Consider the following 14494-nt stretch of genomic DNA (forward strand, 5'->3'; position numbering starts at 1 on the left):
GTCCGTTCTACCACTTGTGATGTCATCAGTTTTAATGGTCAAGGACAACTTTGTCTGCTAACTTGTGCAGAGTGAAGAGGTCTTTCAGACCGTGCCAGAATGAACTCAATTTATTCAAGGACACTGGACAAAAAGGCAAAAAACCTTGTAACAATGGCCTGATAATTTCCACGAAAATGTTGTTTCACAACCGGCCTACCTTTCCTTTCATCTAATTCTAAGATCCTAAAAGCTTTCCTAAAAACTTTTCCCACCAAAATGAAGCCTACTAAATGCCCAGCAAAAGGGAAAAAAAGGCAAGAAAAGTAAAAGTCAAGACTGCTGTGTCACTTTCTAACCCAAAAACTAATCTCAAAGTTCTGCTTTCTGTGCATTCCCAAACTTTGCAAGCTAATATTTTGCACCTGGATCAGAAGGCCTCCACTAGCTTCAAAATGCATTTGTTGGCTAGTTCCAGGGGTGAATGGGTTAAAGCTACTTGAAAAGAAAAGAAGTGGAAACAAGGATTTAGGGTCACACCTACTTCAAGGAATGGAACTCAGAACCTTCCTCAGAGAAGGCCTTACACTGACCGACTTTGCTTATCCTTGTCCATGGTTAATTATGATGCATAATAAACTCTGATAATATTCTTTACAACTTATAATTTTTTTTGCAGCTACTTTATTTAATGACAAGAGATATATCAAGACACATGTCTTTAAGTTGAAATCACACCTCTCTCTTTCGGTCTTCCATTAATATCCAGAAGTAGTTCACCCCTCTGGTGTCTACATCCCCAGGGATTTGAAAACAGCAGTGTTGGCCTTTCACTTTCCTCTTAACCTGACCACTAGAAACAGTAGACGACACAATGCTAGCAGCTTGATTTTAACAAATGGCCAAAAATGAATAGAAGTTAATCTCTTTCTCTTTTTTATTCAGAAGCTGTTGTTCCCACAAACCCTCATCCAAGACTTGAAGTACCATTACAGAACAAGAATGTTTCAGATGTTGTTGTCATAGAAACACAACATCTAAAGATTATCGAGAACAAGGCTGTGCTTCCACTTGCTATTTTCCTCATATTAGCCATTCTCCTTCTCTTCGCTGTTGCTCTGAGACTCAGAATTGTAAAGAGCAAATTGAAGAGACGAGCATTTGCTACTGATGATGCAGATTATCTAATCAATGGAATGTACTTGTAATTAATAATAATAGTATTATTCTGTTAATTTATGAAGTGATATTTCTTAATGGGACAGTACAACTCTGAAACTGATCTCTAGATAGACCCAAAGACAATTTGCTACTGTGTTAAGTCATCTCAAATTCTTCTTAGAAAGATCACGTAATTGCAATCTCATTACAGGCCAGAATTGATTATCATTTAACAGATTTACAAAGTATTTGTTCCTCTCTCAATTTGAAAACACCTTATTATCAAGTGCTAATAATATTTCAGGTGTATTGCAGCATTGTACATTTCTCGGTTCTGTTCTGTGCCTGCTTAAAGGGAGGGAATGTCACAAGACTAAAATTGGGATGCTTGAAATAGTCACGAGAGCAATTCAAGAACGCATATTTCAGGGTGCCTGACTTAAGTGACTCTGGTAGTATCAGCCCATCAATAAGTCACCCTTATCATACTTTCCTGACTGACAATAAAATTGTTAGCTTTATCAAGTGATTTAAGGGGCAAGGGTTGTTTTAAATCTTTGGCAAACTATTTGTCAAGAAACTTGTCATGAATTGTGCATCATGATATAAAATAAAACTGTTTTAGTATACTTTATAGTAAGAACACAAATAATGCAATTTAGGTTGTAAGTAGGAAATGCTTGGTGAAAAGATGATAATTTAAAGGGTAAATGTAATGTTAGTTTTGTTGTACATGTTTTTTTGTAGTGAGAGCTTAGTGTCACTGTGGTGTTTCATATGTAGTATGCAGTGAGCTGTTAAACCACCATAGAACTCTTAGAGAATGAAAAAATTTAAAAAACAAGGGTAGAATTACAGTTTTTGGTTGGCTGTGCTGGTCATCAGAAATGTACAGTAGAGTCTTGTTTTAAAGCTTTGATAATAAGCAGAGTAGCACCAAAGGGCAGTAATAGCCTTAGTTCAGTTTAAAGTCTCCACAACAGCCACCTTGGGGACAGAAGAAAGTGGCCGTAGTACAGAGGTTTAACCCTTTAAGCCCCAGTATCCACATACAAATTCTCCAAACTGATCTCCATACATTTCCTTAAAGAATGAGTTGAGAGAATTTGATAAAAGATCAAGGCATTTTTACTTGGGTGATCATTTTACTAATAATTCTCATAACTTATCTGTTGACAATGTATGGATATTGTTAGGAGAAAATTGATCTTGGTCACTATTGGCACTTAAAGGGTTAAATAAATGAATGTATGGACTGTCCACAAAAAAGTGGCGGTTATGGAGAGGTGGTCGTTATTGGAGGTTCGACTGTATGTGCTAGTCTGTACTGAGCAAGAAATAAAAATAAATAGCTATTAAATGCTAAGTGGTACTGTACTTTTGCTTGCATTTTTGGGCAGTGGAAACATCTTTCTCATACTTCCACAACTTTTGTACTCTTTACAGCTTTTGAAGTTCCAGGACTTTCTAAAACTTTTTCTATGTCTATTTTCACTTTTCCATGACCTTAAGTGTAGCTGTCACTTTTGAAAATTTTCAAAACTATACTTGTTTTAGGATATTTTTAGGTAAGAAAATTCAACAGACACAATGGTGTAGCTTGCCAAAATGCAGACCTTCAAGCTGTTTTGTAACTGATCTTCAATATATTTTGTCATTTTGTCCTTGCTTTGAAATCTGCATTGATTAACTTTCCATGTCTTGCCATAACTGATACCGGTAATTCAATTCCAAGACTATCCAGAACTCGAAAATGAAATTCTTAAGACAAAATTTAATTGTTCCTGTTGCATGTTTATACAATAATTGTGGAAGGTTCAACTGTAAATTGGTGGTGGGAATGAACTGTTTGTACAATATTATTATTCACACCCTTTTCAACCTAGAGTAAAAATATCTTATTTGGATGCATCATAGTTAGTAAAGGAGACTGGTTATGAAAGGAAATATTTTGGCTGAATCACAGAGCCTGCATAAGTTAATTGTGTGCAGAGCACGACTGCTCCAAGGTCATGTGACAGTGACTGCTAAATGCATCCAGGCAAAATACTTCAGGACCCTTCAGAACAAAAACTGGGACCATGGGACCATGGAATAAACTTTTTTACTTCAACACTACTACTAATACTAAAAACATTCAATATTTTGTTTGTGTGCAATCTACTCCTGTTATGCTGTTTACAACCCACTTCAATTTCACAAGATGCTTTCAGCTTGCTATCTCAGCAGGGACGCCATAAATTTTTCTAAGTTCCTGTAAAATCTCAACATTCTTTGTCACTTTGCCTTTGTTTCCACTGTCATCTTCCAAATTAACCTCTTCCAGTCTTTTAATAAGTTCTGAAGTGATCTTTCTTTCCTCCTCTCCAAGGAATTTCAGAGAAAGATCAAACCTGTTTGTTTTTGACAATTGCAAGAGAATATCACAAACTGCCTTTGCATCATTAACGTTTAAATAGTTTAGCAAACTTGAGAGAAACTCTCCCAAAAATCCCATGCTTATCTCTGCCTTAAAAATTCTCCCAAGTTCCTGGCCACCAATTTTCAACAAGAGTTCATATTTTTCCTTCTCTGTCTTGCACTGACGCCTCCATACTTTTGAAAATTCATGAGCACTTTGAGGTGTTTTCATAGTAGTAGGCAGAGATACATCAGAATGAACAGGTGTTGTCTGTGAATTTCCTTGAGCATGTGGATTCCAGGGTTGTTTACGGGTCTGTTCCCCTGTAAAAGCAAAAACAAACTCTTATAAAACTCCCTACTGAACCCTCTTTAAGGATTTCAACAAGTCTTAATAATTATAATATTAAGCGGTTTACCTTTGTGGCAGATGTGTAAAGGGGGGGCCTGTTCACGTATGAGACCTCACTAAAAGGTCGTTCAGCCCTAAATTACCATCAAAACTTAGATTTATAAGATTCTTTATTCTAAACATAGTGGTGGCGAATTTCATTAAATAAGTTTTAGCCAACCTGTTATATCTTTTCGCTCCAAAGGCTTCAAATGTGCAGCACTGACAATATCCCGAAACTCCTCGTAACTCCCAACACGCTGCTCGACAGCACGGAATTTTGCACTATTTTCGCGATCATACTTCGCATCCGTTTCAACAGCTAAAGCTAGCTCCCTTTCTAGTCTCCGAAAATCAATTCCTTCGTCTTCGTTCATAGCTTTTAACCCCAGAAAACAACACAGCAACAGCTGTATCGAATCTGTAAACGAAAACTCGAACGATTGTTTCTACCAGGCTGAATGAGAGAGCACTGGGGCTTAATTTGCGGGATCGTTACCAGTTTCCTTGTTTCTTGCCCCAGTCGGCAAAACGATAAAGTTACTGGGTATCAATGTGTAATGTGGTGTGAAATTATTAATTTGCTGTTTTAAATAAACTGATTAATTGATTTATTGAATAATTATCATATAATTTCTTTTTTAAATACGAGAAAGAAGTAAAAAAAAAAAAAAACGTTTAGGTTGGTGCAGAAAGAATGTTGAAGAAATAATTTTCTGAAAACTGTGACCCCTTCCAGACAAAAATACATGACAATACTTAGCATTGACAGTCCTTGATAGGTTAATAATCTCCAGAAAGCCGTAAAAAAAAAAAAAAAAAAAAAACAATAGAGTGTTTTCACTCACGTGGCCAGCATCTATGCAAATGTTTTGGAACAAAAGAAATTATTTGCATAAGAAAAGAGTTCATCTCCCACAGGACTGCTTTGGGACACCAACATGGCCGCCGTTTCATTGTTTTGGGACACCGATATGGCCGACGTGACGTCATGTGAAAACACTTTATAAGCCCCACAGACTAGAGCTAATTCGTTGGCGGCGCTCTTTCGAGTAACTACCTAGACAGAAGAGGACGGTACGTTATCTGTCTTTTCATGGACCCTTTAGAAGTGTCAGTTCTAATCAAGAGCATTCCTATTCACCAATAAAACAAATGGTCACTTTGATTGAACAGGGAGATTATTCCGGAACCAATCTTTCACAATATTGACGGGGGGTACAATTAATTTTCTTTTCTCGAGCAATCGAGATTTAGTCAATTAATTGAAGTGACTAGCTCTTGTTTGACGTCTGCTTAACGAACGACCACACAGAAAGTGATATGTGCTTGTTGAGCAAATAATTGGTAAGCAATGCCCCCCAAAAATCTATGAAAATAGAGCAACTCTTTGATTATCAGACGATAAATACCTCTGAAAATGAAGACAGCTGCGAAAAGACTTTTAAAGTGAACAATCATGCTAATAGGATGCCAAGTATCGTTGATTATTATCATTCGCCTAAACTATGTGTAATTTGCAATTTGGACATTTACTAAGTCCTTCATGAATAAAATGTGACTTGTATTTCGCCACTGAGTAGAAGCGTATAATTAGAGGAACAATACATTTCTATCATCAGCAGCTCTAAGTTTACATATACGTTTATTAATTTGACTCAAATCCGTTGTCTGGTACGGCTTATAACAAACCGTTATCCTTCTAAAAAAATATGCTTGTGTCATTCCTACCTAGGTTTGGCCTGGGAAAACGAATCTTCAAGGGACGACTGAAATCATTCTAAAAACTACACTGTTACGCATGGTTATAGCTCCTTCCATTCCCGATGAATAGGTTGTTTAAAAGGCTTAGGTGAATGCTAAACTAATTAGCAAGAACTTCCTTTTGTAGTTAATTCTGAGTTTATCATGAGCATTGAGCGCGGCCATATCAAAGTTAAAAGAGTGAGCCTAAACCTTCATTCAAGGAGCTTCAGTGAAAATAATGAAAGCACGTCTTCTTTAGTATCGTCTGTTCTTCCGCGGGGAAGAAGCATTAGCGACCCTATGTTCTCTGTGGTGCGGATCAAGACTGACGAAAGCGAAGCAAGCGAATTCGGGGATAAAGATCACTTGGAGACTGGAAATGAAAATAACCATGGCTTTCCGAGTCTCAAGACGTCATCTTTTTACTCTACGTTAGATACATATCAAGAAGAAATTCCTAGAGAAGATCTCTCAGAGAAAACTAATAGGGACTTAGACGTTTGGAGATTTCGAAGCGGGAGTGACTCTTTGGTATTTTCTTCCCTCACTGATCAATCAGACTCACAGCTTTTAAAGGCGACAGGGCACCCACTATTTTCATTTTTAAGAGAACAATCATCAGAAGCGCTTAAATGCAACAGCCACGAGGAAAATAATAATCAAGAATCCTCGGTTTGGAAACGCCGTTCTCGAACAGTATCCTTTTCTAGTCACTCTCTCTTGTGTTCGGCGATATCACAAGACGATGTTGAGGAGCTAAGCAACTTGATTGACCGTGAAAAACTGGACCTCAATCTCCCGGATGAATTTGGAAACACTTTGCTTCACCGCGCAGCAATGGATGGAAGCTACCGCTGCCTCAATTTTCTTCTCTCGCGCGGCGCTGAAGTCGACGTCACTGATAATAGAGGCTGGACTCCGCTTCACGATACGGTGTTTCATGGGCATACCCGCTGTGCCGTTTTTCTTATTATCTCAGGCGCTGACGTAGAGGCCGAGACAAGTGATTTTCTCAAACCAATTGAAATGGCCGAAGACGATGAGATGATTTTAGTGATCGGAAGGGCAATGTCAATGAATAGTGGTGAAAAGTCCAAAAATTGTAATTACGATAAAGAAACGTTAGTTTAATGGTGACTCAGTTTAGAACGAATCTCAAAAACTTCCTGTACACTAATCCTGAATTTCGCTAACTTCCGCAAACGTATTAAACTTTTGAAATGACGAAAGTTTTTAACTGGAACAAGAGAGTTAACATTTCTTTTTCCTTTTTTAATTTCTGTATAAAATCTTATAAAGTCAAATAACAAATGAACAAAAACAAAAATGATTCTAGAAATAACACGTGACTTATACTCGCAAAATAAAGACATGGACATAACTACAAGAGCTAATGACCTGGTGACTAGAATCAGGAGCCCATCAATTTGATGGGCTCATGCTAGGATCAAATTTCTCCTTTTATTAATAGACCATCTCCGTGTTCCAAAAACCCTCACTTTCAAAATGAGGTTAAGTGCAAAACTTTTCATGTGAAAATGAATTTTATTTGCATGAGAATAGAAAATGATTTTCATATCAATGGGTGTGCACTTAGTCTCGCTTGAAACAGAGGCTTGGACCAACTTGGGAATTGCCTAAGATTAACTTTACTGCACTGAGTTATATCCTATCTACTTTGCTATCACAGACAGAATACAACGTATATGTAGAAAAAAAATGTGGCAATTTTCCTCTCTTTCAGCAAGCCAGTCTGAATGGCGTGGTAACTAGAAGAATAAAATCGGAAGTCAGCATGTAAAGGCGTACTTTTACGTTCATTCCATTTTAGTCCATTTATCCTCTCACCTCGCCCATTGATCCCAACCAATGACGACGGACCCAGATTACCAGGAACCTCTGGATAAACATCCAGTCAGATAGACCATGAAAATGGGGTTTAAGCACCTGCTATTTTGAAAAATGTATGGTTTCTTTTTCGTCCCTATCTAATCTGTGTGTAAGGTTGGTGGAGAGCAAGGCCAGCAACGGCAGGGCATAAATTGAATTTAATGTATGTATTTTGTAGGACACAGTTTTCTTTGCCTATGCCTGTCACTCTAATGGGCGGAGCCAGCCTTTTGATGGGATAGCAGCTCAGAGAAGCCCTTTGCTGATCTCTTAAACTTTCCGATAGTGAATAGACGGTCTTGGAAAAATAATGTACGGACCAGGAACTCTTTATAAAGAGTTTTGCCGATGGTAGAAAGGAAATGTTACTTACAGCAAAGAAAATTGATGTTTTTGAAAAGGAAGAAAGGAATTCAGTTTCTATAGGGATTCATTAGAGATAAGTTATGAATGTCCGTTCAATTGTTTAGCTTTTAAAGGCGGTAAGGTTCAAAGAGAGAAGGAACCAAAGGCTGGACTCTTTTCAAAAGCAGCGTCGGCTTGTTAAAACAAGAGCTAACAATAGATTAGCGAGTGTAAGAACAAAAGTCACCTTTTAAAAAGTTTACAATGATTTTGCATTTACTAAGGTTGAGAGACTTAAAAACGCATGCAATTTTCTCATGATCTTGGGAAAGATATGATAGGCTTTTTTCATCCGCTACGGATATAAATCTTACGTTAGTTTTGAATGAGACCAGGAAAAATCTTTAGGAAAGGCTTTTTGTTGCTGAACAAAAAAACAACAAATGAAACAGAGACGTAATCAATTTATTTACCTAAATTCGCACATACTTACATTAAATGTCTTTAAGAAAATGAAACACAATCAAAGAGGATGATGTTTTTGGTAGTTACACAAATGAAAAGTACAAACGTTCCGTGATCAAAGGCCTTTTCACATAAATCACAAACGTCTTAAGTCATCAGGAAACTTTTACAGTGAATAAGCGATTAAAGTTAACCCAAGGGATTTACGTCAGTACCATAACAATGTAGTCACAGGAACCGAAATTCTGTAGGTATTTGTTTGCGAAACAAAATCGTCTCTAGCTGTACAGTTATATAACATGTCCTCGACAGGAGATTTGTCACACCTGCTCAATTTTGCTTAGGAAACGGCAGCGCTGATAGTTCAAGTTGCCCTTGGCGTACCGGTCGTGACGACATTGCCGGACTTAAGCTTGTTGTCGTCATAGGAAGATCATTGCAAAGAAAACCAAGGTGCTAACTACGGGCATTGATATCAATTGTTTGAAGATGTTTGCTCTGCACCGAGCATGCGAAGAAGGCAATTTAATTTTAGTGTCAATATTGCTGGAGAAGGGAGTGAATGTGAACGCTAAAGATAAACAAGGTAGAACACCATTACATATTGCGTCGAAAATAGGGGATAAACTATTAGCGGAGCTCCTGTTTCAGCGAGGTGCGGACATTTGTTGCAAGTCAGCGCGCGGTAAAATTCCTTTAGACTGTAGTCATGATGAGGAAATGACTTTACTCCTTGTACAAATGATGGCACGCACGGGAAAAGCTCAACTTGCAAAAGAACGTTTACAGTTTGAAGAGTTAACGGAAAAGGCCAGACAAAAAGTCGCCAAACAATTAGACATAAAATCAAGTCGGAAAAAGTCCATTCCATTCTCTCAGTTATTAGGCAAGCGACCCATTGCTAATCTTTTGGGATTTAGAGAGCCTGATTCAAGGCTATCAAGCCTATCCAACGTGTCCGACTGTAGCAGGTTCAGCGAAGCCGAATCGGGCTTTTGCGAGATGGACAAGTCTCCTGATAGTATTTCAATGGAGTCTGTGCAAACAGACGAGTCCATTTCAAGTGGATTCATGTCAGTCGATGATGAGTCAACGACGCATCTTACCAGGCGTGCAACAACGGCGCTTACCAAACAAGAGTTTGCTGCCTTAAAACGCTCTCCTTTCATGCCGCGAAGTCGCGCCATCTCGGAACCACCTCCAAAGAGGACAGTCAAACGCTCGTCAACATGGAATATTACGCGAACGCAAACAGGCACGTTTCCGCGTTCCGTTTTAAGAAACCGCATCTACAAGAGCGTGACGTTTCCAGCTGATATTCTGCTAGACATCGCAATAAAAAACGACGACTTCGTTGAGACGTGTCATCTGATAAAATCACGAAAAGTTGACTTTAATCGAGTCGGGTGTAACGGCCTGACTCCTCTCCATCGTGCTGCCATCGAGGGAAGCTATGAATGTCTTCAGTTACTGATCGATCTCGGAGCAAACGTGAATGTCAAGGACGAATACGGATGGACACCTTTGCATGACGCCGTGTTTCACGACCATGTCAGCTGTGCAGTAGTCTTAATAAACGCTGGAGCGGCTTTGGAAGCCGAAACGGACGATTTTTGGACGGTACTTGAAATGGCGGACAGTGATAAAATGATCTTTACGATTGGAAGAGCGTTAGTTGTTAAAAACAGCGATGGGGACAAACGTGAACTAATGTACTGGGAAGATCAAGTATTTGAACCTGTCTTTGATCCTTACAGAGAAACATGTGTATAAAATGAATATAGCTTAACTTTATTATGATAGTAGGACGTTTATTTATCTATTTAGAGTTATTTAAGACAAGTTTCATTTTTATTTACTCCAAGATTCTTCTTAAATAGTGCAATAACATTTGAAAACTGTACAGCAAAATTTACTCATTAGAAATAAAAAGAAATGGTCATGGAACGAACGTCTTTTAGTGTGAATTCTAAACATTTTCAGATGGCCAGGAAGAAGATACTTCAACGACAAAAGACGACGAGGTCTATTCTAAGTGAACTGTGATTTAATTCAATTGACTGATGACGCGACAGAAGTTTTCCAAACAGGTTGTTTCCTTAAACAGCCTCTTAGCAATGTTTGCTAACTCTCTTGTAAGTGTGGAATGGATATTATCACATACTTGAGAAAGTTATTGGCAAACTTCGAATTTTCAATAGCGTGTGAATTCCAAACAAAGTTCGCCCACTCATCTGTACGCATCATTTACTACGAAAGATAAATTGCGGTATTGTCAAAGGCGCAAATCAATTTCCAGATTTTAAACTTACTGTCCCTGAAGAAAGCTAAAAGAAACTTTTACTACTAGCAGCAACAGAAGAACTGCTACTACTTCTACTGGCACGTGTACGATCACGTGGATGCTCACGTTTTAGCTATTGGGGCGCCCCCAAAATCATTTGCATTTGGTTTTGGACTAAAAGAACCAAAACCAATTGCGTAAAAATGCACATGAAATTGCACTATGAAATTTTTATATTATTAGCGCTATCTGTTTATAATAGGCTGCGAAAGATTATTTTAACCGTCTTTCGAGAAAATGCAGAATGTCTAGTAATTGTGAACTGGCACTCATTAGAGCTAGAAGTCCAGCAACGTGCCAAGACAGAAAAAACGAGGACGCTCATTAATGCTAGTGTTTTTATTGTTAACTAGTGCCCTAACAATAGCTACTGTCTCTTCATCCATTAGCCATTAAGAAATAAAAGGTTCTTGAATAACCTTTACTACCAGCAATCGTAGAATAGCGTGGGATTTTCAAGCGAAGCAAATTGTAAGTCGCGTTTATAACGATTACAAAATGGCCGAGAGACTGATATGTCACACGAGTATCCGTTAAGATAGAATTAAGGAGTTAATGTAGGAATTACCAGTTTCAGTTGCCGCTCGAACCAATATCGATTGCAGCCCGTTTGTTTCTGGCAACCCTAGTCTTTGCCGGCGTAACTTTGTAATGTTAAGCGAATGAAAACAACCATTAGTTGTAATTAGCTTCCATTTTTATACCCTCATAGTGACAGCTGAAAACGACAAAAACGTTCAGCAGAGTAATTTACAACGCGGAGCCATCAAGACTTTTGTAGGCAAAATCAAAGCTCTCTTTGTAGTCAGAATTGAACGTTCTTTAAATAAAAAAAGAATTCCTTAATAGACAATCATTTTTATTTGCAATTCGTTCTGTTTGCAATTAAGTGTATTTCAAACAGTAGCAAGAGTTTGGCAAGGCAATATTTTCCAGAGCGTAGAGAGCAGGGTTAAGCCCCTTTGATTTACAATAAGTCACAACGCCCACACTGACGCCCACAAAAAAAGACTGGAAACTTAGTTTGATACAACATGTATACGTTATTCTATCAGTAGCAGAATTCATCTTCTGTAACAGAATCGAAGTACCCGGGAATTAAGAACTCTTTTCGGAAATCAACATTAATTCTTTTGAAGATATAGACATTTTGAAAGCAAAAAATAAAGCCCCTTCATCCGCGAACTGTTTAAAGGAACCGGAAACTTTACGGAAAGCGTTCCTCTTTGTCTTTTGTAGTGAAGTCGATCAAGCCTTTCTGTCATTGACGGCACGTAATTTCGTTACGTTATTCTGTCAAACAAATACATCCATTCAGGAAAAGGAGAAAAACAAACCCAGGAATGACTTCTCATATCACACAACAACAGCGTCTGTCAAACAAAACCAAATGGAAGGAAGGCGCTGCACAGCTCGACTATCTGACGAAACTGTTCATATCCCTGATTAACAAAAAATGTTTCGTTTATCAAAATAAAGGAGAAAACTTTAAAAGGCGGTGTACTTTTAATCAGTCCAATCAGCGCAAAACCGGAAACGGACTGCGCAATACAAAGCAAAGCAATACAAAGCAAGAGACACTGATTTACAGCCCACTCTGAAGCCTGACGCACTAAAACAGATTGCAAGAACAAAGAAGAAAATGAGCGTTTGTCTATAACCTACTCAATGGATGCAGTGAATATGAAAATTTCAGCACAGAGCACACCAGTAAAAATGGTAATTCGAACACAGCGCGTACGGTTACCAAGCAACAGATTAGGGGTTATTCTTTCATGTTACGCTTACGCTAAATAGACCTACTGTTTCATATAATAGTAATAGAATGTCCATACTCATGTATACCCTGTATACCCTATATACCCATGTATACCCTGTATACCCAGTATACCTCATATACCCTGTATACCCATGTATACCAAGTATACCTTGTATACCCTGTATACCCATGTATACCCTGTATACCCAGTATACCTTATAGACCCTGTATACCCATGTATACCCTGTATACCCTGTATACCCATGTATACCCTGTATACCCATGTATACCCTGTATACCCAGTATACCTTATAGACCCTGTATACCCATGTATACCCTGTATACCCAGTATACCTTGTATACCCTGTATTCCCATGTATACCCTGTATACCCTGTATACCCAGTATACGTTGTATACCCTGTATACCCATGTATACCCTGTATACCCTGTATACCCATGTATACCCTGTATACCCATGTATACCCTGTATACCCAGTATACCTTATAGACCCTGTATACCCATGTATACCCTGTATACCCAGTATACCTTGTATACCCTGTATTCCCATGTATACCCTGTATACCCTGTATACCCATGTATACCCTGTATACCCAGTATACCTTATATACCCTGTATACCCATGTGTACCCAGTATACCTTGTATACGTTGTATACCCATGTATACCCTGTATACCCTGTATACCCAGTATACCATGTATACCCTGTATACCCATGTATACCCGTGTATACCCAGTATACCTTGTATACCCTGCATACCCATGTATACCCTGTATACCCTGTATACCCAGTATACCTTGTATACCCTGTATACCCATGTATACCCTGTATACCCTGTATACCCAGTATACCTTGTATACCCTGTATACCCATGTATACCCTGTATACCCAGTATACCTTGTATACCCTGTATACCCATGTATACCCATGTATACCCTGTATACCCAGTATACCTTGTATACCCTGTATACCCATGTATACCCTGTATACCCTGTATACCCAGTATACCTTGTATACCCTGTATACCCATGTATACCCTGTATACCCTGTATACCCATGTATACCCTGTATACCCAGTATACCTTATATACCCTGTATACCCATGTGTACCCAGTATACCTTGTATACGTTGTATACCCATGTATACCCTGTATACCCTGTATACCCTGTATACCATGTATACCCAGTATACCTTGTATACCCTGTATACCCATGTATACCCTGTATACCCTGTATACCCAGTATACCTTGTATACCCTGTATACCCATGTATACCCTGTATACTCTGTATACCCAGTATACCTTGTATACCCTGTATACCCATGTATACCCTGTATACCCAGTATACCTTGTATACCCTGCATACCCATGTATACCCTGTATACCCTGTATACCCAGTATACCTTGTATACCCTGTATACCCATGTATACCCTGTATACCCTGTATACCCAGTATACCTTGTATACCCTGTATACCCATGTATACCCTGTATACCCAGTATACCTTGTATACCCTGTATACCCATGTATACCCATGTATACCCTGTATACCCAGTATACCTTGTATACCCTGTATACCCATGTATACCCTGTATACCCTGTATTCCCATGTATACTCTGTATACCCGGTATACCTTGTATACCCTGTATACCCATGTATACCTTGTATACCCTGTATACCCATATATACCCTGTATACCCTCTATACCCAAGAACTCCCTGTATACCCTGTATACCCATGTATACCTTCTATACCCTCTATACCTATGTATACCCTGTATACCCTGTATACCCATGTATACCCTGTATACCCAGTATACCTTGTATACCCTGTATACCCATGTATACCCTGTATACCCAGTATACCTTGTATACCCTGTATACCCATGTATACCCTGTATACCCTGTATACCCATGTATACCCTGTATACCCAGTATACGTTATATACCCTGTATACCCATGTGTACCCAGTATACCTTGTATACGTTGTATA

At 38.6% G+C, this 14494-nt stretch overlaps 4 protein-coding genes across 4 annotated transcripts in view; 3 read left to right on the forward strand and 1 right to left on the reverse strand.

Moving 5' to 3' along the window:
* Positions 1-1844, forward strand: part of LOC140925165 (uncharacterized) — a 5678-nt gene extending 3834 nt beyond the window's left edge. Inside the window, exon 3 of the mRNA XM_073375119.1 lies at positions 925-1844. Coding sequence (XP_073231220.1) covers positions 925-1187 — 263 coding nt within the window. The 3' untranslated portion in view covers positions 1188-1844. The remainder of the gene's footprint in view (positions 1-924) is intronic.
* Positions 1845-3229: 1385 nt separating this feature from the next.
* Positions 3230-4368, reverse strand: LOC140925169 (dynein axonemal assembly factor 19-like). The gene is made up of 2 exons (XM_073375122.1): positions 4113-4368; positions 3230-3864 (listed from the first exon to the last, which is right to left on the reverse strand). The coding sequence occupies exons 1-2, from the start codon at positions 4306-4308 to the stop codon at positions 3350-3352; spliced, it is 711 nt and encodes a 236-aa protein (XP_073231223.1). The 5' UTR covers positions 4309-4368; the 3' UTR covers positions 3230-3349.
* A 1251-nt stretch (positions 4369-5619) lies between these two features.
* On the forward strand, positions 5620-6838 carry LOC140925168 (uncharacterized). Its single transcript, XM_073375121.1, has one exon. It carries the CDS (start codon positions 5840-5842, stop codon positions 6806-6808), a length of 969 nt encoding a protein of 322 aa, XP_073231222.1. The 5' UTR covers positions 5620-5839; the 3' UTR covers positions 6809-6838.
* A 1955-nt stretch (positions 6839-8793) lies between these two features.
* On the forward strand, positions 8794-10308 carry LOC140924513 (uncharacterized). Its single transcript, XM_073374534.1, has one exon. It carries the CDS (start codon positions 8867-8869, stop codon positions 10148-10150), a length of 1284 nt encoding a protein of 427 aa, XP_073230635.1. The 5' UTR covers positions 8794-8866; the 3' UTR covers positions 10151-10308.
* The last annotated feature ends 4186 nt before the right edge of the window (positions 10309-14494 follow it).

This window comes from Porites lutea, chromosome 14 (assembly GCF_958299795.1).
Source record: "Porites lutea chromosome 14, jaPorLute2.1, whole genome shotgun sequence".
NCBI lineage: Eukaryota > Metazoa > Cnidaria > Anthozoa > Scleractinia > Poritidae > Porites > Porites lutea.